Below are 26,413 nucleotides of genomic sequence, written 5' to 3'. Positions count from 1 at the left end.
TCACCGTCATCCCCACACCGTGGGGTAAAAAAACCTGAGTTCGAATGCCGTCAATGGCGCATGGAATTTTTATGGGTCTTTTTCACAACGTGTCTGAGTTAGTTGCTCTCAGGTGAGGGTAGCACGGTTTTTTATCCCGGAAACTCTGATTTTGCTTCCAGCAAACAGCAAATCGACCGAAGAACAGACGTAATTTACAAACACAACATATACGGCGCAATAGGGTATAAGTTGCTGATGCGCCTAAAATACTACAACAGCAACAATTATTAAGTACACCTACCCTTTTCATGAAATGGAACACAGCATGGTATTTAGCACCAGACGCACAAGTATGGTTATCTCAGGAAATTGCAACACTACTTGAGTATATCGTAAATGGTCCAAGAAACAAATACAATCCAGCCAACGGTCAGAAACAGTTCGTTGATGCGAGACACCAAAAGAGGCTGAGGTGTGCAGATAACAAATGCTACAGTCAGTCGGCGCCTCCGTAACCAGGTGGGCAGGAGCAGCAGTGCGTAGCACTCGCTTCTTGATTAGACCGGGGTTCGAGCCCGTGACCACCAAATACGGAGGATGCGGAAAGGTCAGGGAATGACCACCGCATATCCCCGGAGCAATATGGCCTTAGTTGCTAATGCTCCTAAAAACCAAATAACAAACAAACAAACAAACATACAGTCAGTCGAACAACCCAACACAACGGTGGTAACCAAAGAGACATTTCAGAATGCACAACTCGTCGTACCTTGTCACGGCAGAGCCATAGCAGCCGACGATCGAACGCGTCAGAAAAAAACAAGAAGGTATAGTTACAGTGGCTCAGGAATGCCACCATTGGAAAGGGGGAGTGGAGGATTAGAAGAACATTGCCTGTCAACGAATCCCTGTTTCTGCTGTTTCATGCTGATAGCAGGAACAGAATATGACAAAAACAGTATGAGTCCATGGACCTATTCAACCATTATTTTGTCAATAATGCAGGCTGATGTTGGAATAATGGTACGGGGAGTGTTTTCGTAGGTCACATTGGGCCCTCTTGATATAGTGGAGAAGGGTTGGATGCCGCAGGTTATCTGGAAATTGTTTCCTACCTTTTCGGCTGCAGCGTATCCACCTGTGAAAGAGTTCTTCCAACAGGATAATCTCCATGTCACAAAATCAGAATTGTACATAACTGATTCTAGAAACACGAGAGTGAATTCAGCCTAATGTGGTGACTTCCCCACTCACTTTGGCCGCAATCTAATTGAGCACTTGAGTGATGAGGTGGAACGAGCTCTTCGGAGTAATGATCCCCAAACATCCAATTTGTAACGACTAGGGAAGTAATTGAGTCAACATGACCGGCATCCCCGTGACAAGCTTTCTACGCCTCGCTCAGTCCATTTCACGATGATTCAGACTGCTCTGAGGGCCAAAGAGGTTCTACTCGCTAGTAGATCTCCCCTTTATTAAATATAACTAATAAAGTAACTACTCAGTATATTATTACACAGAAATGAAAACAGAAACCGACCATCCAAAACGGAACATTTCGAATAATTTCAATCTCTGCCTTTTTTGAATATTTTAATATTTAATAAAATTAATTTTATTTTAATATTTTAAAAAAATTAATATTTTTTAATGGGTAAGAGACATAAATGAAAGAAAAATGTAGATAGTTGATGACAATAAGAAACTTTGTTTATGTAAACCTTTCTTAGCACAAATAAATATTACATCATTATCATTAAAAAACTAAACCGACTTTCGTTTTCAGTAATATTTCTGTGGAGCTCTTAACACAGCAGCTATGGATGATTTTTTCCACTACTTGGAAAAGGCTGCGTTTGCTTCGATTGACATCGAAGGAATGGAGGAAATATTATAGGCCTCCCCCACCCAACAAACTGCGGCCAAGTTAGTCGGTCCCGGAATGGCAAAGTTCCTCGAGGCTTATTTCAACCAACCCAGCACCCTTACATGGAACATTTTATAGAATCCAGGTCAACCCAATTTACCAAGGAAAGAAAAAGAATATATATATGAGTGGATACCACAAGGGAAGCGAAGACGAGGACGCCCTAGAAAATCATGGAAGGAAGGTGCAATATCAGCTATGAGAGAGAGAAATTTGAAAGTTTAAGATGCCCAAGTCCGGCGACTTTGGAAAATGGGAACGACAAGGCGAAGATCTGTCGTATAAAGTCGAACATAGATAGAAAAAAATATGGAATCTGTGATACCAAAATATTTCCTAGAAAACGTTGTTTATCGATGATGTACAGAAATTGTTAGTGGGAAGGACAAAGAGATAATTACTCTATTGTGTAAATAAAGCCTTGGGTCAGGCTACTTCCTGAGTATTGTATACAGATTTGGACTTCCATTTCAGAAAGAAGTTGGATCTGTTGGAAAAGGTTCAGAGAAGAGCAATAAGGTGAGTTATTGACACAAAGAATCATTTTTAGAGAGACACTTCAATTTTGTTGGAAGCAATAACTTGAAACCAGGCGGCTGAGTAAAGACTTGATTGAGGTATTTAGGGCTTTGAAAAGCTTTAATAAATTAAGTAAGGGGAATATCTTTTTTTTTTTTTTTCTTTTGCAGGTTACAGAAACTAGAGATCATGAACTTAAAATAAGGAAGGACAGTTGTAGACTGGATATAAAAAATATCATATTAGACCCCCCCCCATGAATTACGCATACCTCATCTATCCGTGTGTATTATGTTTATAAATTGTGTGTTCTATAGTCGGTGCCACTTTTATTGGATGAAAATCACGAGTTTCCGGATAAAAACCTTGCTATCCTTGTCTGAAGCCGGCTGACTTAACCACGGAGTGAAAAAAATCCCAAAACAGTTCCTCATATCATTAACGGAACTCGAACCCGAGTCTTTTCCGGCTGGAAAACTGTGATTGCAACCACTGTGCTATGTGCGAAGACTGTAAACTTCATATAAGAACATTCCCTGTTAGTCAAAGGGTGCTGGAACAAATTACAGTACACTCTCGATTATCCGTGGTCGGATTGTCCGGTTGCGATTAAAGGGTTCTCTACGATCTACGGAAGTCGAATAACAAAAAGAAATACACAGAATCCATTACAGTTGTTGTTTCTTTACATTTTGTAATGTTCTTGTGGGCGAGATCCTTGTATTTCTCACAAACCGCATTTACAACTTTGCTTTCTGCTTGATAACTTACTTCAATTTTACTGCTGTACGGTTAATTTCAACATTATTCTCAGAGTTTGTTTGAGTTGAGTCCGTGTGCGTCCACTATGTTAAACGGAAGCGAGCTGTTCTTTTAATTGAACAAAATCATAAAATACCAATATAGAAAATAGACTGCTGTTTTTTCGAATCGTTAAAAATATTGATGTTTAATCCACCCAGGTGAAACACCCTATCCTCTCTACAGACAAGACTGCTCTGTCAAAATTAAGTTTAAGCTAACCTGTGATTGGAAGTAATTAAAGCTAATATGTACATCTGTTTAAAAATTAATGAGTCGGGAAAGAAGAAGAAACGAACTGTCATATTAGGGCGACCTGAGTATTGCCTCATCTACCCGTGTGTATTATATTACGTCCATAAATTGCATTTGTCCTCTAGTCGGTTTTCTTGTTTTGATGGACAAAAAACCGGAGTTTTCGAGGTGGAGGGGAACTTTGCCGTCCTCGCCTGAGACCGACTAACTCAGCCCATAAACGTTCCTCGCGTCATTGATAGGATTCAAACTCAGGCGTTTTCCGCCCGAGTAGAAGGGTTTAGGCGCTTCAGCAACTTAGATCATATTGCGTCGTATAGCAGAATCGTCATGGGGAAAAGGTGTCAAAAGGAAGATAAGTGGGCTTTATTTAATATAAATAACACACTGTATTAGTAGAAAAACCTAAAATAAAATTAAAATACGTGTGCTTTATATAAATAAATTTTCTGTTTGCATTGCGGGGAGGCAATAGTGTCAATTCAAAATTATATTGATTACAGTTATCAATGGAAACAAGCACTTAGAGGCGTGTGTAGAATTAACTATAATTTATTTAATTTATTTCTCAGGTGAATATCCAATTCAAAGGTTGCTAGGGTGGTTAATGACAGTAATGAAGGTGAAACATAGAATGTAGTTGTATCATACGCAATTACCAGGAAACTAAATATATCAGAGTAAATATGTATTTAATGCGATTTTCTCGAGAGCAAATGTATAATTTTGAGCAGGTTGAATTTATTTTTTGGCACGAAATAGTTTTATTCTCATATTACTTCAAAAATAATAAGGCAGAATTATTCACCGTCCCTGTTCCCAAGGTCTGTTAGCGGACGTGAAAGTTCCCTTTTCATACGGACCTGAAGGAGCTCTGACCTCTCAAGTAAACAACATACCCGCAACTTTCAGTTAGTTGGGGGGGAGGGGGGAGGCTTGCATTATCCTTTGGTACGGATTTGAAATATTTCAGATGGTCTGGTTATTGGTATCCAGTCTCTCGGGGATATACGTGTGGAGACCTAGTCATCAATGTGATAAACGCGCATATCTGACATATCCCAGTTTACGTTGAGGATGCTTTCAAGATGAGTGCAACGTAAATCGAAGCTTCTATCCCTCACACAAATCAATGGAATAAGGCGAAGATGTGCGCATAGCTTAAAAATTTAAGAATGATATTACTTTCGGGACTTACACAGAGTTTAAATGCTTTCACATAGTTCAATTCCAAGCAGTCAATATGAAATAAAATTAACGTACCGTCCCTGCAATACATAAAAACATTTTATTTGGCCAAGTTTCTTTTTGTTTTCTCCCACAACTCGCAAAAAAATAGAAAGCTTTTTTTATGTCATGCAACATTAAATACTTCAAATTTATTAATCCGTAAAGTTAATATTCGCAGTTTATTTTTTATTGTTGTTTTGTGTTAGCAGAATGAACTACAGCAGCCTGGAAAGCAAGGTGTCGGGAGTTTCAGGTCTTGCTGTGGGTCAGCATAGAACAAGTGAATAAATAGGCTGTGTAAGGGTAACTAAGAGTAAGAACATGTGCATATATACTTGCATGTACACTAATACTAAGAGCACTGTGAATAAACTTGATGAGTTTGAAGTACAGATTAAGTCATCAAATGCAGACATTGTACGGATGGCAGAAATATAGTGGTTATCAATGGGCACTGCTCTTCGCAGACTAATGCTAAAATTATTAGTGGAGTTCCTCAGGGTTCAATGCTTGGCTCATTGTTGTTTTCAATATTTATTAATGATATTGATGGCTTAATGTATATCAGGCTTAATGCCAAAGTTTGAAGGTGAAACAAAGGTTGCTAGGGTGGTAATGACAGTAATGAAGGTATGCTGCTGGAACAAGTTTGGTCAATGGGCTAAGTAATGGCAATTGCAGTTTATCAATGACAAATGAAAGATACTGAATATGGATAGCAGTAATCTCAGAATAACTTATCAATTGTGTATAACTACACTTATGGTAGTAGAAAATGAAAAAAAAAAAAACACCCGGGGTAATGTAATTGTGCAGTCAGATATGAAATTCTCTGAGCAGTGTAGATGTGCTGCCAGGACAGCTCATGGGATTTTGTCAATGATATACAGAAACTTTACTAATAGGGATAAGGATGTGATTATACCTTTGTACAAGTCATGGTTAGGCCCCATCTGGAGTATTGTATGCAGGTCTGGAGACCTCACTTTAGGAAGTATGTAGATCTGCCAACGGGTGTAGAAAAGGACAACCAGACTGGTGAAGTGAACAAAAGATTGCTCTCACCCAGAAAGGCTTCAGTCCTTCAAATTGCAGCGTCTGGAGACTAGGCACCTGCGGGATAATCTGATCGAGGTGTTTAAGGCCTTGAATGGATTGAGTAAGCCGAAGTGAATGGCATTCTTCCCCTTGCCGAGACTACACACATGAGGGACATAAGTTTAAGTTGAAGAAGGATGGTTGCAGGATAGATGTGCGGAAGTTTTCCTTCAGCCAGCGGGTGGTTGATTGTTGTAACAAACTTTCGTTTGTTGTTGTGGAAATGGATGGTTTGAATAAATTCAAGGAAGAACTAGATAAATTCTTATTCTTGGAGAGTATGAATGGGAGAGTATGTAGTGTTTTTTTTTTTTTTTCTTCTTCTTCTTTTTTTTTTTTGTCTGATGCTATATAAGCTTCTTGCTTTCTTGCATAATCTGTCACCACTAATACTAACTTTACTATTATCACGAATTGCCTTGATATTGCGCTACTTTTTAAACAAATGACGTTGCCAAAAGATTAATCTGTCATTTATTTAAAAGATGAGAAAATTCCAAGCATTAGAGACCACTGTCATCTTATGAGGGACTAATATACCCCGAAAAAGCAGTCATAGCGTTCCATCTCTTAAAGAAATGGCAGGTTAACCTTTCGACAATGGTATAAAAGTAATGCAATCCAAGACAACTCTTGGTAAAGGCGACGTTCTTTCTACTGCGAGCACCAGGGAGTGGTCATATACATTATATTGAGAAAAATATCTGGGCAGCAACATGTTTCAAGGAATCTTTTATTAATACAACAGTTAACAATGCATCAGACTTCGACTAATTTTAATAACACCAGGGAGGTATTTTGGTCCTTTCCTTCTTCACTGCAGCAATTAATTCAGCTGCTGATTGCGGGCGAGTTCGCTTGTCCCTGAAGCCTCACATGCCAATTCATGCCAAACGAATTGTCTTGAAGCCGACATGCCAAACTTAACACAACGGGGTTAAGTTTGGAGCTCTGGGCAACCAATGCCTTTAAATAACGCCCATGCCTTTAAATAACACTACTACAGGCAATGCAGTATGACATGATGTACAGTCATGATGAACCAGAAAAAGGGACCCCCTCTCCACACTGCTGTTAGAGTGTAGGAAGGGAGGATATTGTCCAGAATAGTAATGTACATTATTCTGGACAGTATCCGCTCTTGTTCTCCTGACATCCACCAGATCCAAACACGGCGATCAGACAGGAAAATCGTTTGCCGTGATTTGTCAAATCCACAACAGTTTCCAACATTTCAGGTTATGTAACAAGCAAATTGACACTGTGCATGACGTGCTTCGTACGCTGTAGCTCTTTCGTAAATCCGATGCTATGCAACTCCCTAAGTATCGTCCATGTACTTAATTATTATTTTTATTATTATTATCATTAGCCATATGGTGCAAGGAAGCCTGATGCTTATGCTGCACCAGCCAAAAAAAAAAAAAATTTTCTGAGAGAGAGAGAGTAGAAGGGAATCACCAAGAAAAAGAAGAATGATGATATCCAGCTCAGGACCCTGGGTGTGCCAAGCCCATACTCACCAGATGTGAGCCCCTGCATTAGTTCCTGCGGCCTCCCTGGTTGACAGTATTCCACAAGGACTATATTTCGTTGATCTGCTTGCTTTTCGTTGATCAGTTGCTTTTATGCCTATTTTTGAAACTTGACTGGCGAATGTGGCCTTTTTTTTCTAAATCTCAAGCGTCCGAATAATTTTGGCAATACAGTGTATAGAGACCGCAATCTACAGGTGCTAACATATAAAACTATTATCCTTATTGCTATTGTTACTGTAGTTTATATAGCGCGCTATAGTGGAGAGAAATTCAATAGGCGGTTGTAGGTCATTTGATAGCTGCCCTCCTCTCTTATTCTGCACGTCTTTCACCCACGTCATTCATATCGACTGCTTAGGTAAGCAGTACGTTTCGTGGACCAACAGTTTGTTGATAAGGTGTAGAACTGTAGCGTTAATGTTGTGGAATAGCTAGTGACCTTGATCCGCCTATTGACATTCTCTCTCTAATATAGTATCCAAGGAAGTGTTGCGCTCTTTGTATTACAGTACCAGTGCATGGTTATTTACGTAACAATCTGCATGGTGCGGAGGCTAAAAAACGAAACCCGGAATAACTCACAGCGAGGGAACTTTATTATCTCCGTGTAGGTCTTATATCTTGTAATTTATTCCTGTTTTAACAAGCTTTATTGTTTCCGTGAGGGATATTCATCGCTGAACCATTTGTTTTCCCACGTCACCTAAAACTTGATTAACTCTCAATGTTTTTGCATTCTCCGACCCTGTACTTCAAAAGCAGTTCTTTTTTAGCGTTTAACTTGCTGACCCACTTAATTTTCTGTTTGTATTACTGCTTGACGTCATGCACTAACACAAACTCGTCACTCTTTCGAAAACTCCGGTTTTCGTCCATAAAAGTAGACAAACCGACTATAGAATTCATGGCATTACACACAGTGGGAAAATATGAAACTATCTGTTGCGAAGCGTAGGAATAGGCAGATTTGATTCGTGCATCATACCAGTGAGATCATTTATTTATTTAAGTAAATTAAATAGATAATATCAGATATGATGCTTGCTTTAAATTCCTTTAGGTGAGTTTATGGAATCCGCGTATCCTTGAATAAACTGATAATCAAAAGTCACCTTAGGTCAGAAAAGATGAAAAAGCCAACAGTTGGGAAAGATTCAATTGAGAGCAAATCATCCGTAACTTTCTGCTTGAGCGAATTTCTTCTTGCAGGGAGATACATAGTGACATAGCGTTAATTGTCTTACTGCACCGGGGGTCTTCCTCAACTCCGCAGAGAGAGGCATAGTGACATAGTATTTAGGATCAGGCGCCACCGATGGTTTCCCACATCTGCGCTGTATGTACTCTGTGATGGAACGCAGAACTACTAAAAAAGCCAGGAAAAGTGTCGTGTCTGGTTTATGTAGTATTGTGCTTTATTCTGTTGTTATGTCTCTGGCTGCTGGCCACAGGGCCCCAGTGGGTCCCTACGTTGCCCACCACTACCACTGGTAGGTGAGCCAGGATGCCCATTATACTCTGGCTGGTCTCCGTCAGGGTCGCCTGAGCTTTCTGGACGGAGACCAAGAAAAAAAAATATATAGAATTAGAGTGAGTTTAGAGTCAAAAAGGAAGGAATAGGTAGAAATTTGGGAGATGAAGAGGAAGGCATTCCCCAATACAATGGAGTTAACTCCATCAAACGAAGAAAAGGGGTAGGGGTAGAGGTTGAAAGTAACTACGCAAGAGAGCACAGTTTCGACCGCCATCCGGCTAGGTTGTCTTCAGACACTTCAAAGTCAATTTCTGTGGAATGTCAAATCGAGTAGAAGTGTCTAGTACATCAGGGGTGGTCAGGTCCGATGGCTGTACTGGGTGCGGTTGATACAGTGGTCACGTTTCGTGGCCAGGATTCCCGTAGTTCTTGCGTCATTAATCATACTTGGAGTAAGTCATGTCCGTGGTGTAGTCATATTAAGTTACAGGTGTGATCTCAGGTCAGTGGTCTAGGGTAGCTTCATCGGTTAAAGAGCTTTTGGGAAAAACAGGTAAAAGCAGTGTACTCCTCCTGTGAGTTGAGAAGACATTGCTCCTGATTCTTCGGGAGGTATAGAAATATTGCTATGAGCCTGCATCGAAGATCTTCATATGTGATGCAGTCATAAATAAGATGTTCCCATGTCTCTGGTAGTCTACATGTACATAATCGGTCATCCAAGATGCCAAGATCAGTAAGCTTCCCTTTTGTGGGGCCATGACCCGTTAGGAGAAAGGTGACGTGTAGACCGGGAGAGAACCATAGTGAAGATTTCGGGTAAACTTTGTTAATATTTGGAATAAATTTCAGTGTTATACACCCTTCGTGGAGAGGCAATGTGAGATGGAGCGCCATCTTATATGATGAAAATGTGGAGAAGAATTTCTTCTGGCTTTAAAACGCACGCAATTCATAAACTCTTTACACTGACAAGCCGGAGTTACCTTGGTTCTACGGCCAATATGCATGTCGTGCGGGCTGAAAAACCCGGAAAAACTCACGGAGAAAGCCTGCTCCCTCTGCCTAAGAGTGGCTAACTATAGTCTCGACTGAAGAAGCTTTTTAAGAATTCCTCGGGATTCTAAAACTTGTAACCTTCATTGCCATCAGATTCATTTTTTAGCTGTCACCTAGCGGTCTGTTTTGCAATTAATGGTTTTGCGTAATTTCATCATGGTTTGTATCACTCCCACTCGAAACATTTTATTATTTTATTTTTTCCGGCGAATGATTGTTCTATAAACGTATTGAAATGGACCTAGTTATTATGGCTGCCCAGTACAAAAGAACATTGTGTTATTTATTTATTATTTGTGGAAACTAAAAGAAAAACGTAATACCTCCCAGTCCGGCACCAGTATGATATATTACTTGTTTAATATATAGAGCTATGCGACGAAATATTGTGATACAAAGTCATTTATTACAGATAAAATTGGCTGTCAATTTCTTAAATTTGGTTCTTTTTGAAATCCCAAGCTCACTAAAGTGATCAATATTTTTCAGATTTCTTCTAGAATGTTCATAATATTTGTTTCTTTAAATAGCTATTATTTGGGGAAGTGTTTTGGACCTTAAAAACGATGCTATGCTACACTAGAAATATTAGATCTTCTCAGGTGCGAGGAAAATGGATTTCAGGCGTAGTTTGCGCAAAATGCTTATGAGGGGGGGGGGGGGAATGTCCTTACATAAACACTTTGGACTTTGTATAGGACGTAAAGAATCTTCAAACGGCTTTCGAAATTATTTGATCTGAGGATTTTTCTAAGATGAAGTTAATAATAAAATCATACCCCGTCATCAAAACGATCATATTTAACATTTGGCTGTTCATATTATTAATTTATAATGACGTTAATAGGAAACTTAATTCTACCGCATCGGTTTTTTAATATTTATTCAATAATACTCTAATTATATACAGTACTTACCAAATATCAGAGAACTTGTAATTATGAACAAAATATGCATTTATTCACAGTAATTAACAGTTTCGGCCTCCCTTTGGTTTTAACGACTACTTCAATACGATGTAGAAGACTACTGTTTAGAAAGCTGGTGGTGATGATAAAAAAAATTATAACTAAAGCATTGCAAGTTCCATTAGTGAAGATGACAGGATGGCATCGTTCTAATTATGGGTCCCATCTCAAAGTTGCTTACGAATAATTGGGTTGAAGTTGGTTTTTGTGCTGAGGATTACGAATTCCGATGTTATTCTTTTCAAACCATACGTTCATAATCCTTGCTTTGTGATATGGAGTGTAGTTACATTGGAAGGCCATTCATGGTTCTGTGCACTGCGACGAGCGGATCTAGTCTATAGAACGAAAAACATCCTTATACCACGACTCTTCCTCCTCCTCCCCCCCCACTTCACAGTTGGGACTACACGCTCAGATAGTTAGAGCTCTCTAGGGATCCAAGTGTCGACTGCAGCTGTTCATGGCATCATGCTCTCAATGTGTGATGGAAGCACTTACAGATTTGCCTGTGAATGTTTGCAGCTTCTAACTCAGACTGTCTAGGGTTTGATGTCGAGATAAGTTAACCAGCCATCTCAAGGCCCTCGGCTTTTGCCTGTAAGTATTTTACGCCTACCTAGTTGTGTCTTGGATTCATTGTCACTTCTGGACTTTCATTTATTCAGCAAGTTGATATAAGTCGATTCGGAAATGTTTGAGCAGTGCCAAGTAAATACATATTTCCCATATATTATCCAACAATTCCACGCAAATATACGAGGGGATATCAAAGAGTTCGTACCCTGACCTAGATAAAACATCATTAGGAAGATGCCGTTTTTAATATAAGTTGTCTACATATTCAATAATTAAAATGTGAAATTTCATTCCCGTAGGTGATCGTACACCAGAGGTGGAGCCCGGAATCTGAGGAGGGACGCTATGCCTGATAAATGGAATATCGAGCAGTGATCAAGTTCCTGCATTTGCAAGGCAAGAAAGCTCAGGAAATTGACGAAGAAATGAAAGCTGTGTATGGGCAGAATTGTCCATCCTATGGCACTAAAAAGTGGAAACAGGTATTCCAGTGCGGTCGTACAAGTATCTTTGACTAGCCAAGAGAAGGAAGGCCATCAACATCCACAGACAGTGAGATGGTTGCAAAAGTTGAGCTGCTGGTGCTGAGTGACAGACGTGTGACAAGTCATTTCATCGCAAATGCAGTGGGAATTAGTTATGGGTCTGCCCACAGCATTTTACACGATCATCTACACATGGCTAAAGTCTCCCCACAATGGGTTCCAAGATTGCTGACGCCTTTGCAGAAGCAATGTCGAATGCAATGTTCTCGCCAACTGTTGGATTTGTGTAATGCAGATGTTGAGAACTTTTTTGAAAGTTTGGTGACAAATGACGAATTCTGGGTATACCAGTATGATCCGGAGACTAAAGACATGTCAAAACAGTGGCTTTGATTCTTCTCAGGAAGTCATTAATGAAGTGAAGTGGAATCGTGGTTTGAGGCAAAAAGTGCGGACTTCTATGATCAAGGCATTAAACAGCTGATCTATAGATGGGAGAAATGTGTTACTATACATGGAGAGTACATAGAAAAGGATTAAAGTTCCTGTGAAGTTTCACCTTTCTAGGGTTATTATTTCTAGGTAAGGATACGAACTTTTTGATACCCCCTCGTATATTCCCCACATTATCCAACTATTATCTCCTCTCTCTGTAAATGTCTTAGCAATTTTTGATGTGCAAATTGTTCAGCATGGATGTTTGAAATGAATTGCGGGCTAATCGCTGATCGTCTTAAGAGAAATTAGTAGGCCGAAATATTTGCATATTTTGTTCCCAATTTCATCCAATAAGGGAGTATCGTATGACTTTTGGTAGGATAGTGTATTTATGCAATCCTATTTTTCATAATTATTCACCAGATTTTTATTGATTCTTATTAAGAAGAGAAGCGAAAAATATAGTAGGTAACCATCCATATAGCGAAAAATATAGTAGGTAACCATCCATATACAGTGTATGGTCTCTCAAATAAACTTGACAGAAAATATCAGGGTTTGTAACGCTAGAGTTACCCAACTAGGGTTAACTCTAGGGTTACCTACAAAGGTTAATGCTGACTATGGGAAAAATTTCAGGAAGTGGGGTTGGTAATTAAAAAATATATTTCTCACGTTAACAGAAAATTTTAAATTGCGATAACATATAATCAGAGAAGAATACAAAAAACGAAACTATCACAAATCAAAATGAATTCGAACTTATTATGTTAATTTCGTTGTACAAAGCGATATTTAATTTATAAGCCCGAAACGCTGCCACATTTTATTAATTTCTCAGCTTAAAATTTAGGGGAAAATTCAAGCTCCAAAATTTCTCAAAACCTTTTTTTCAAAATTAACTTTCTCTGAAGTTTTGCAATCTCTTATCCAACGTTTTAATTTTCTCTCGAATTCTTCATTACTTCGTGGAGTTGGGCTGACTTTATATTTTATTTTTCCAAAGTCAAAACTGAATTGCATATTCTATTTTAAATATTCTATTCTATTTTTCATATTCTTTATTTATTCCGTTAAGTAAATTTGTTGATCCAAAGAAATTTCCATAAAAGACCGGAAGAAATTTGTCAAAAGACCCTTCACCTTGATCGGAAGAAAATTTCTTGAACCGAAGTCAATGGGTGACAAAAAGAACAAAATATAAAAACGAAGTGCATTTTTAACGATATTGAATTCGATTATGGGATTCAACACTCCCCAAAGTATCTACAAGTTAAGAACACCCGCATTAACTCTCGTTTCCAAATCGAGTTAGTGTTCTATGCGAAACGATATCTCATTTTAAAGTGTTAGAACTCTGTTTTGGGAGTTTTCTGCACCATTAACTGAGCTGGGACAAAAAAAAATTTAACGTCAAGATGCACTACGCTCCGTTGGCATCTCGCACGTCAGTTAGCAACACCATTCCAATATGTATTGTATACTTCCCTGCACTTTGTGACACTCTACACTCCTTTTCGCGTTCATTTTGCCCATAATTCTTAGCGCTCCATGACTAACCATCCTGTGAACTGAGAAAGGAGACAAGATTTTGTTCTTTTCCGTTATCGCACCATTCTTAGGGGGACGTGAAGGAGAAAGACTTCTGCAATATTTTCTTCATCTAGATTGCCTTAAAAATACTCTGTTAGTTATGGCTAATGAGGCTTGAAAACCCCATAAGTTACAAGTCTACCCACATCAGCCAGTTTTGCCATACTCACTGTTGGCACTATGATAAATTCAACTTTGGTAAAAATATTCTGTTGATCGATTTTATTGATCCTACTCTTTTGGCAGGGTACTGTATAAATCCAATTCTCCATCGAGCTGATTGCCACATATTTCAGTTACATTATAAATTTCTATCAATATGTATAGCAATACTGGTTACAGTAAAGCACTTTCAGAGGATAAACTGTTGTGCTATAATCATTGATAATGATGCAATGATAAAAACACTACCCACAATTGTTATCGGTTTATTATAATAAAATAATCTGATAATTACTGGCTCAAGAATACGTGAATGGCTATTAATTTTGTAAGTACTAAAAACAATTGTAATTCTAAAACATTTTAACAAAATGAAGAACTATTTTTATTGATTATCAAAAATTTATTTGTTATATATTATAAGATGCATATGTTCATATTTTAAAATATTTAAATTTTAACAAAATTTATTAAACACTACTGGATCTATCAGTAAAAATAATTATTCGTTTTAAAAGAAATAAAAAGATTTGATAATTTCTTTTATAATTTTTATAAAAAATTTAAATATTTATTATAAGAAGATATTTTATAAAAATGATTAAAATGTTTTTTAATCATATAAATGCTTACAGATAGTTTAGTAAGCTGATTCTGTAGATTTTATAAAAATAAATAAAATAATTAGCTTATAAAATTTTTAAATATATATCCGATTGCTGATGCTGCTGTTAGGCTTAATTTTATGTATACTTTCTAAAATATAAACAGACTTTCTGCATCAGATTTGGTCGGTATTTTTACCATATAAAACATTAATTTATTGACAAATATAGCTAAATATTTGTTGTACTGTATTATAAGAAGCTTATATATTTTACTTTTATTTTCTTAAATTTCAGGGTAGGGAAATATCTCCCATCAGCTTTCCATCCATGAATCTTGCATTAAAAGCAGCTTTTTTTTTGTTTAATTTTTCGTTCCATCATAATCATTAGTGCAGTATACTGAGAGTGTTGAAAATTCTTTAGGAATTAATAGGTTTATTTTAATCACAGCTATAGAGCGCTATGCAGAAAACACTAATGAGACCTGCGCTATTGGAAACAGTTGCGATCGTAGCTGATCAGCTTTATGTCAAAGGATTATGAGACAGGACGGGTATCTGTCACTATGCACTGCACTAACGAATTACTTGTCTTCTTTCTAATCGATACGGTGATAGCAAGTCGCTAGAGGATTCGCCGTAATCGCATGAAAAATGCAGTTTAAACAGCACGTAAATAAGTGCCTGAAATTCTATTCAAATTAGTTATGCACAAATCATTTTATTAACCAATGCTGTTTTCAGCAATATGCTTTGGGTTTATACTGTAATCAAAGTTGATCAGGAGAAACTAAAATTGCTTTTTGGTATAAAACATTATATTCTCCTTATAAATACTATTCTTTTCTTGAAACATTAATTTCGTTTCAGGCAGCCATGCGAGTTGGGAGGAGTGGTGGACATACGATGGGATTTCGGGTAAGTTTTTCCCCCTCCCTTATAAATAAACTTGTTTATTCTTTTACACACATTGGCCAAAAAAAAAAAAACTACGAACCTTTGTATTAAGATAGTCTACAGATAGATGAAATGCAAACAGATACAAAGAAAACTGTGACCTGGGATGAATTATTTGCTTCGTTGAATATAAAGACTGCACAAGGCTGTTCGACTGCTGTAATCTGAATCCAGAATAGGGAAAGCACGTGATAGATCAGACTTTGAAAAAGGTCTTGTCGTGGGTGCATGTTTAGCAGGAGCCAGATTCAAGAAATGAAAGACATAATTGATTTCTCAAAAGAATCCATCTCAAAGGTTTTAATGAGTGGGAAGCAAGCTGTTCTTCCACATCTCAAAGGCGTAAATGTGATAGAAAAAAAAAAAAATACTTCAAAAGGAAGCCGACGTACTCTAAGGAGGATTGTACGGAAAAATAGGACATCCAGTGTGCAGCAAATAATATCTGAATTCAACCAAGCCCAAAACTGCCCTATTTCAACCGTACTTGAAGAAATTAGGTATTGGCAGTCGCCTGTCTACTGGGAAGACACTTGTTTCAGAGATAAACAGAAAAATCCGATTGCAGTGCGTGCCAATAACGTCGTGATTGGAGAGTGGCACAATGGAAGAAAGTTATGTGGTCAGAAGACTCACGAAACACTTTGTTTTGCAGTTATGGTAAGCAGAGTGTCGCGAGAAGCGATGGATCCTACTTGCCTTATAAAACCAACCCACGCATTTGGAGGTGGTCATGGAATGGGGAATGTTTTGTTGGCATGAACTGGGTCCGTTGATACCAGTGAAGGTGTTATCCAGGGGGGGGGGGTACCTGAATTTTGTATCAGATCTACTGCACCCTGTAATGTTTCAATTTTATCTCGAAGGTGATGGCCACTTTACGGATGACAATGCAACAGCGCATCGTGCCAAAATCGTGCAAGGATGGTTCGGAGAACATGACACGGATTTCCACCATCTTTCCTGGCCCCGACATTCACCTGATCTCAATCGTATTGAGAGTGTGTGGGATATGGTGGAGAGAGCCATTCGGCAAGGAAGCCCTCTTCCCTTCAACTTTGTCGCAGCTGGCGATATTTTGCTGGACGAATGGTTACAATTAGATCAAAACGCGCTAAAACACCTTATAAAATCTATGGCACGCCGCACACTTGCTGTTATTCGAAACAAAGGCAGCCCGATTCGATACTCAATAAAGGTTCGTTTTTTTTTTTTTTTTTTTTTGTCCAGTGTGCGTACATTGAAAATGTTAAATTTTGACTTGAGACATATAGTGGGAAGTATTATTGGTCAAGGTGTTTAATTATTCCGTTATATATTTTGAATTATCTTATTTTCATTTAAATTAACCATCATATTCTTCAACGTCGCTCTGTGTACGATGACGGATTCCATATTTATCCCCTTGTTCGCCCCGAAATTGTAAAAAAAAAAAAAAAAACTGTTTTATATTTTTATTCACCGAAGTAAAATTTCTGCAAAAGGTTTTATTTATATTTAAAAATCAAATTAATTCAATTTCTAAATCATATTTTATTTCAGTTAACTTTAAGAGGCCTTATTTAATTTTATTAAAATTAATCGCATTGAAATTCTATAAGCATATTCTTATTTTAATTCAGTAAAATTCTTTCTTTATTTTTTTAAAGCGGACTGATACTGACAATTCGTGGTTGAACAAGGGTGGTCTCTGTTGCATCAGACAAATACATCATTCATTTTACAAAACAACAACAAAAGAAAAAAATCTACTACCGGATACTTCCCGATGGGCACTTCAACCCCAAGTGCTTATTACGCCCTACTTTGAAAAGGAATGCATTTGCTCGCCACTAGTGTAAGGCACCTACTTTATGTGCATGCTTGGTTGTCTAAAGAATGCATAAAAGATAGTTACCTTGTTGACATTAGATGAGCAAGTAGACTCAGGGGAAGATGTTTGTATAGTTGATTTGTATACAGTGGAAAAAGAGCAGCTACTGGTAGTTCCATTAGCCTCGGGCTTTACGCCTTACCCAGAACGTTATCTTGTGAAAAATATTCTAAAAAAGTGCTTGTATAGTTTCGTAAATTATTTAAATTAACTTGTAATATTGCTAACATACTGAATGTTTATTCATTAAGTGAAGCAATTAATAAGTTGGACCTTTGTATATATTTATATATGAAATAAGCATTACAGAGATTAATAAATTTATTTAAATTTATTAAGAGAGCATGGATAATCTCATGTGTGATAATGAACCGATGAACTAATATATTCATGTGTTTTAATGAATTAAAAAACATAACATATCTTGAGCAAATGTGGTGTCATATCTATACAAATTTTTGTTTCCATGAGACAATTTATTATTTTTTTTTCTTTGAAGCGTATGCCGAATAAAATGAAGTGTCACAAAGGATAAAGTGGAATACAGTTCAGTGATTTGGTTCCTCTTTCTGCATGGGAAAACACCCAAAACAATCCACGAAGAAATTATCGCTGTTAATGGAGAAGACTGCGCAGGTTACAGCGTTCTTGCACATTGGTATAAAGAATTCAAATGTGGAAAGAACCCCAATGCATGATGAATAAATCCCAGGACGCCCAGCAACTGCTGTAACAGAAGAGTGCTGCAAAAACAGGCATTAATCCTGGAAGGTCAAACTAGCTGCACACTCCAAATTAGTGTAGGTCTGTGGAGAACATCATCCATAAACAGTTGCATATGAGTAAAGTGTCTGCTAGATGGGTTCCCAGACTTCTGACCCCTTACCAGAAGAAGGAAAGGGCACAACGTGAATATGAAATGTTGATGTGCCAGGAAAAGCAAGAGGAGTTTTTCAGGCTTGTCACCATGGATAAAAATTGGATCCATCACTATGATACCGAAACTAAAATGTCAAAACAATGAAAGCATGCACAATCGCCCGCCCTTCCAAAAAGGCGAAGGTACAATAGTAAAACACCTTACTTGAAAGGTGATACTGTTAGTTTTTTGGGATCAGCATGGTGTAATATTAACAGATTACCTTCAAAAGAGCTGTACTGTGACGGCAAAGTATTATATCAACCTCCTAATTAAGCTTGGTATTAGAAGCAAAAAGGCGGGAAAAGCTGTCAAAAGGTGTGCCCCTGTTCCAGGATACTGCCCCTGCACATTCTTCGAATGCTGCAGTGAGGTGTGCCCATGGATGTGGGTTTTGAATACTGTATTGCCTCATCCTGCTTATTTCCCCCCAACCTTGCACCCTTCCTTTTCCTGCCCTGAAGTCCTTTCTTCGTGGAAAACACTTTGCTGCTGATAGCAGCGAGATTTTTGCTGCCGAGCCGTGGTTTGAGGGACAGTCAGAGGACTTTACAAAACTGGCCTGCCAAAGTGTATTGAGAGGTGGCAGAAATGTGTTATTTTGTCCGGTGATTATGTTGAAAAAGTGTAATACATGGTATTTCTTTCAACCTTCTATCATAACTACTGGGTGAATACATATCTTTGTTGTGTGAATTTGTATCAAGTCGACAATTGGCAAGATGCGAAGAAATGGATCAGCTTCATCAACTGGAATGCTACTTTACAACCCAGTAAACTCTTTCGATATCAACTAACAGATATTAAATGGACCTTAAGATCCATTTTTACTCTTTTCGTTTAAGATTTTTCCTTTGAAAAAAAAATTTTTTTTTTAACATATGATTAAACTGTCAATTTCTTTTGAATTTTTATTTTTTTGTCGTAGTTGAACATAAACCGTAAAATTGCTTCATCCGTGCCCTCTTTTGAGTTTCAAAATTAATTTTGGAAACCACTGTGTATATAACTTCCAGACAAAGATGACCGGAGTTGATAATATCGTAGAATATTGCACGCTTTGATAAAGAGTGTGCAATATGCTCTTATTAAATTTTGTCCCCACAATATTTAGAGCATTCTAGTTATCTAATTTCCTTCAAACAACATTGTTACTAGCGGATATGTTCCCTAATAAAATACTCTGTTGCATGCTGCACTTGCCTTTAAGAACAGAGAAAAGAAAACCGCATTTATAGCAGAAAATATACATATAAATATAACATTGGATATTTTATTAGAACTGTTATTGTTTCGCGACATGTTCGACAATTCAGCTACTCCGGATTCGAGCATCAGAAGCTCTCTTATATGTATTAGATAAACTGTCAAGTGTGAAAATTCAGGAAATTGACCCATTAAAAGGTGCAGCCATCAGAGTGTATTACAGGTCTGTGTACTTTATATGTAGATTTGTTTGAAGGATTAGCTGACGCACAGGAAAAGGTGTCTAATGGGCTTTGATGAAGAATAGAGAACTTGGAAAGAATGACAGCTGAGGCAATTAAGAGCGAAATAGGCTATATAATCCCATCTGCATTTATTGTCGTATTTTGTCGTTGCATACCTACGATCACTGCTGTTTATTCTAACGACATGGTCCGGTCAAAGCCTACCCCGAAGGTGTTCGCACGCAGCTCATAAAAATGTAAAATGCCTCTTTACTTGACGTCTCTTAATGTTAGTATAAGTGGCTAAATATCTTTGTGCCAGGAATTTCCTCGTTCTACATAATGTCCCCAGCAACGCATTTCAGCAGCCATAAAAGAAAATGCTCTTTGCTAAACATCCTTCGTTAACAGGTAATTTCTGTAGCGTACATGACTATTGCGCTTTGAAATGGTCACGAGATAATCTCAACTGAGTTCTCAAGATGAAATTATCAGCGACAGTTTCGAAATCCTTAATTGTTATTAAATAATTGCCTCTATGGATAGTCACACTCATTCCTTCAGAAGATGCAAGTTCGATCCTCTACCGTAAATAACTTCGTGAACCAATGTTAAGCCTATAAAAAAGGGGAAGTTTGTAAGACAGCGTGAAGTAGTATGGATGATTTATCGAACAACAGCCTGTAGAAATAGGCAGGTCATAATCCTACTGTATTAAGGCAATTGTAAGACCGCATATAGAATACTGTGTTCAAGTATGGAGACTTCATCTGAAAAAAGACATTGAGTCCCTTGAAAGAGCCCAAACACGGGCAACTCGCATGGTAAGATCGGCAAAGGGCGACCGCTCGAGGAAAGACTTCGACTATGTGGGCTATAGAGCTTAGCAGCTAGGCACCTCAGAAGTGACCTGACTGAGGTTTATAAGGCTCTGAGAGAGAGTAGTAAAATGAATGAAGACGTAATTTTCACTGTTATAGAGAATTCCAGAACTCGTGGGTATAAATTCAAATTACAGGGGCAGAGGTTTAAACTAGATTGCAGGAAGTTTTATTTTAGCCAGCGAGTTGTTGATTGCTGCAACAAGTTGCCTTCACAGGTAGCTGAGGCTGACAGTTTGAAGAAATTCAAAGATCAACTGGATAGTTACCTACATGAGGAGAGAAGCGCATAATTTGTATTTTCTTATCTACTTTTCTTTCTTTTTTTGTCAGTGCAGCAAAAGCCTTTGGCTTCCTTTTATTATATAGCTAATGCTAATACTAATATTAAAAAAAAACTTACTCAGGGTTATATTCCTTCATCATGCTGCACTAATTAAGTTATGACGCTTGTTTCCAAATAATAAAACCTTACTTAATCTTAGCTTTCCATAATTCGGTGTCTACTATGGGTTAACAAGACAACTAGAGAATAGACACGCTCTCCACTCAAAAAGTACCTGACTCTCGGGGAAATAAGCGAGCAGTTTACTATTTTCATTTGGCGATAAAATCCTTTCCTCCTCTCTAGGGGTAAGCTCTGTCACTTTGCAATAACAATGGATGCAAAATAGTTTTTAGATAAACTAATCTTATTCCTAAAAGTTTTCGTAATCCTGTTTTCTGTAAGATGATCATTGGCGGCTGAATTCTGGTGAGCAATTCTCCTCTATAGTTCATCCATAACGGAACGGCTTATCTATAAAGGCGAGTCTCGTGGGCTACAGTTAGACTCAGAATTTGTGTAGAAAACTGGAGATAAACCTGAGATCGCATATTTCGTAAGAATCTTCTGCAAGAATTCTTATAACTTATGATCCCCATATGTTTTATAGAGAATTCTGTGCTGTATTTGAGAGTCTCTTTTATCTAAATAACAGGAAAATAAAATAAAATTCTAATAGAACCTTTTGTTTGTTGTTTAAACAGCTTCACTCCCTAAATGAATCCAGAGTAGATACATTTCTCCCTGCTCCTGGTAGCACTTGTCTGGGGGATCGAAATTTTCCAGACTTTTTTTTTTTTTTCCATTTTAATTTAATTTTTAAAAATTTTGTAATTTGCAGATGTACTGCCTTCCTTTTCTTTACTTTTTGCGAAATAAATATATTCTGTTTGTGTGTGTGTTAAGCGCCAAAGCAACTAAGGCTCTGAGGTATCTATAAATTTGTGTATTTATGGTCGATTTTTCTGTGTTGCTGGATGAAAAACCCGAAATCCCGGAAGGGAGGGAAAAAACCATGAAATCCTCGCCCGAAACTGACTAACTCAGCCACTTTGTGAAAAACCCATAAAACTTTTTCCATTGGGTAAAGTACAAACGAAGTGGTCACTTTGTGATGAAACATAACATGATGCAAACATATCGCGAGATTGTGCAAAATGTTCTTGTGTGTACAGTACAGGCCCAAACACCTGAAAGCCTTGTGGATTAACTCTCACTGGAGAAACTCTAAAAGGGAGAGAGCGCTTTGCTCAACACATCCTGCCCTAGTTAGGAGGAGGATTTTTTTTTTTTTTCTTTATTCATTTGAACGGAGGAGATGTAAGGGTTTTTGCTCGTCTCATTAAGGAAGTCTTAAGGGTTCACATGGAAACAAACAAATTCGAGGAAGAAAAAAGTCGTAAGAATAATACAGGTTAGTGGCATGGATCAAATTACACTTGCGCTCTCTATAATTATTTTATGCAAAGAAAAACGACATTAAAATAAGGCCCATTAATTAAACTGCGACCTACTCTTGGGAAAAATGTGCTTAAGCATCTATTAGAAATATGTCAGGATTGTAAAAAAGCATTAAAATATAAAATTTGATTTCTATATATAATAATGTCAGAAGTACTATAACTAACCTATACCAATTTGAGTTTTTGATTAAGTTTCTGTTAGCCTATAGCAGAGCTAACAGAAACATGGTGTCATCCAGAGATAGGGCAAACATTATTAATAGAATTATCAACTCCTCCTCCTCCTCCCCTTCGACTCTATCTGTCTCTTTATCTCACTCCTGATAAAGGAGAGAAAGATAAAGAGACGGGGAGGGTCGAAGAGGAGGAGAAGGAGGAGTAATACTTCTTATCAAAGGCTCTCTGAAAGCGATTAGAGTGTACCCAGAGTCAGATGAAGTTCAGAAGGATGTTGAGTCTGTGTGATGTCAGATGAGATGACGTACAGTAAACGGAAGGTAATAGTGGGGTATGTTACAGGTCAAATTATTCTGAAGAGTATGAAAAAAATACCTTTAGGTAACGAATGAACAGTCAAGTGTGATCAGTGGCGTAACTATGCCAATGCGGTGCATTGGGGCCCACTGCCCTCTTGCCTGAAACAGAAAAAAAATTTAATTGAGTAAAATATAAGACCTTTAGTTATGTTTATGATAAAATTTACTATGTCTACGAACAATATTTTTTTCACAAGAAGCATGTTTAATGTTAACTAGCTGCACAGCACAAGCGAAACTGCAGTGAATAGAGGTCAAACAGTATTAGCAGAGCTACTGCCTCCAGAGCAATTTTTAAGAATTTGTGACTGCGGGAACCAAAGTCAAATAGGGGCTCACTTATTGAAGGTAGGGGCCCATTTATTAGGGATCATTGTCACTGAGTATAGTATTACTATTGCACATATAATATTTCTGAGTGTTACTGGGAGGATCATGCGGTTGGGCCTGCGGGGACTTTTGCCCCCGCAGTTTATACGTCAAAAAAGTCCATGGTGCAATATTGTATTAAACTCCGATATTGTATTAAAGAAATTAAACCCAACTCGTTGGTCTAGTCAGCTTGCATCTATAATTGCTATAAAATTGAGATTTCCTGATTTACTAATGGCATTAAATAAAATTCTCATACAATCGTCAAAAAGCGATGAAAAGTCGGAAGCCGTCTGGGTTATATTGAAAATTTTGATTTTGTGTTAACCACCGTACTGATAGAAAAAATCTTGTCTAGTATTAATTCAACATCAATGATTTTGCGAAGAAAGAATATGGATATTGGTCATACTCTACAATGAGCATAGAAACATCGTATAAACAAGTGAAAAAATTAAGAAATGAATTTGAAAAGATCATCAAGGAAACATCTATTGCGCAGAAATGGGATATACCTTGTCAATTTGCAAATGAACGGAGGCGATTTGTTAAGAAACATTTTGATGAACTGGCAGAGGACTACAGATTTGAAAATACAGAACTGCTCTTTAAAGTTAAAACTTTTTATTGTGAATTGATTTAGTGACTACCCAACTGCGCAAAAGGTTTAAAAGACAATACAGTTTCTGACTTGTTTGCATTTCTTACTCCAACTCAATTAATCCAAATGGGTGAAAATTCCATTATAAAAAACGCAGAGAAGGTGCAAAAGAAATTTTCAAGTGATTTTTCACAACATTTTCTATCCAATTACTACTTTGCGTAAAGTCGCTAAAAAGTGAAATTGCAAAAATTAAAACTATTCGCGAATTTGCAGAACTAGTCATAGTAAAATACTACTACTGAGTGCTAGTTTTTCGGAAGTGTGCTCCTTATTGATATTATTTTTGACAATTCCGGTTACTGTATCAATCGTCGAACGCTCTTTCTCGAAATTAAAATTAATTAAGAATTAATTGAGAAACATCATGGGGCAACAACGTCTATGAGCACTAGCACTGCTTAGCATAGAAGCGCAAGAAGCTGAAAGAATGGACGTTTCTAAATTAATTAATGATTTTGCCAAATCTAGACGAAAACCATTCTAAATTACGTAAATATATTTCTTTATTTAATTTTCAGAATTTATTTTTCATTTTTGTATTTATAGAATTTAATATTATTTTGGTTTTTATATATTGATTGTATGTATTGCTAAAGATTTTAAATACACGTTTACCGTTGTATTGTTAATTTTTTATTTTTACCAAAACATATATTTTCGAAGACACACTAAACTTTGTATTCGTGCCCACTTTTTCTAGTTACACCACTGAGTGTGATTGCCTCATTATGGGCCATTTCAACCTGCCTCTTATCTAGACTGGAATTGTGGACAGGCAATACGTTACGGAAAAGCAGCTTTTTGAGCCATCTGATTTATTTATGTTATTTATGTCCACATGTCAAAGAAAGTACAAGGAACTCTAATATCCGGAACTGGTTCTCACTTGACGATCGAAAGTGCATAAAAACTTGACAGTGTAGGAATAAATAGCGGATAGTGACCACACTGTCATAAAATGGGTCGTATACAAAGAAATTTCTGTGATCAAAGGAAAAGGGGAGGACTTAAATTTCAAGAGATAAGACTACAGTAGACTGAGGTATTTCTTGGGCTCTATTAACTGAAAAGACAATTATAAACTGCTGGATGCGAGGAAATATTCAAAGGAATCACGCTAGAATCTACAAACGCATTTTTTTTTCCAGTGGAGAAGCTCCATAAAAGAAAGACGTCAAAGTGGATGACGAGAGAGGTTAAGGGATGACGAGGGAGGTTAAATGAGAACAAGAAAGGGCATGGGACATATACATCAGCGACTTAGGATCACACTAAGCTCAGCAGTTGCTTGCTGGTTAATAGCATGCCAACTACCATGAGCGTTAGAAAATTTCGTTCCACAAACCGAATTTTTTTTGTAAACGATTACTGAGTTTGCACTGCTTCTGGGAGCCATAAACGATGATAGTTTAAATTATTTATTAATCTCACGCACTTTAAAGTTAAGAAACTTAGTCAACTGACTAATGCTACCGAGTATGAGCAGTCGTGCTCTGGCGCAGAATGGGCAGCAAATTCATTGTCCAATATCCTATTTAAATTATTCACTGCAAAATCCGCATTTATTATATTTATAAACAATAAAGATTTTATAAATAAATCCAGATAACTGTCAAAAAAGTGCACTTATCATCTGATATATTAAATTGCAATTTTCCCCAGTGCTGCTGATTATGTGTCGTATTCGTATTGTCACTTTATTGTTAATGCTATAATTATAGTTGTGGGGATAATACTGGTCAGTAATCCATATAAAGTGACACATGGTGGCGCCACCATCGCAAGTATTATAACTATTATGTGTTCCACTTTTAGGTTTCTGTCCTCGCGTATTCGGACTGTTGACTTTTTTTTATAGATCGCCTGGAGAAATTAAAAGTACGTGTTTAAAGTTCGTAAGAATTAAACTAAACGTTTTAAGACAGTTTTATGAACTGAGAGAGAGAGAGAGAGAGAGAGAGAGAGAGAGAGAGAGAGAGAGAGAGAGAGAGTGAGTGTTTTACCGGAAGCTGTTTCTGTACCTTATTACTGTACCATTCCCGTAGGAAAAAGGCTTCAATAAAACTTGTATGTCCAATCTATAGCTACTAGAAAACACATCTTTCGTTGCAGTATATAAAGTAGCTGGCGTCTTGCCACGATGTTTTTGAATTCAGTAAAACGCACCGTTTGAAAGAAACGCAAAATTGATTAAAGTTTTACAGCTGGAAAAAGTAAACAGCCGAACTAAATATAATTCTTCTAGAGGTTAGCAATTCAACTGTGTGTTTGTGTGAAT

At 37.3% G+C, this 26,413-nt stretch overlaps 1 protein-coding gene across 1 annotated transcript in view; it reads left to right on the top strand.

Moving 5' to 3' along the window:
• LOC150082127 (carbonic anhydrase-related protein 10-like) overlaps positions 1 to 26,413 on the top strand; it is a 187,667-nt gene that overhangs the window by 8,696 nt on the left and 152,558 nt on the right. The window contains exon 2 of the mRNA XM_090379997.1: positions 15,586 to 15,633. Coding sequence (XP_090236123.1) covers positions 15,586 to 15,633 — 48 coding nt within the window. The remainder of the gene's footprint in view (positions 1 to 15,585; positions 15,634 to 26,413) is intronic.

The sequence above is a fragment of the Mastigoproctus giganteus genome, chromosome 8, assembly GCF_048544385.1.
Source record: "Mastigoproctus giganteus isolate SK-2022 chromosome 8, ASM4854438v1, whole genome shotgun sequence".
NCBI lineage: Eukaryota > Metazoa > Arthropoda > Arachnida > Uropygi > Thelyphonidae > Mastigoproctus > Mastigoproctus giganteus.
The sequence above is the reverse complement of the archived record's forward strand: the minus strand, read 5'-3'. Positions and strand labels throughout refer to the sequence as shown.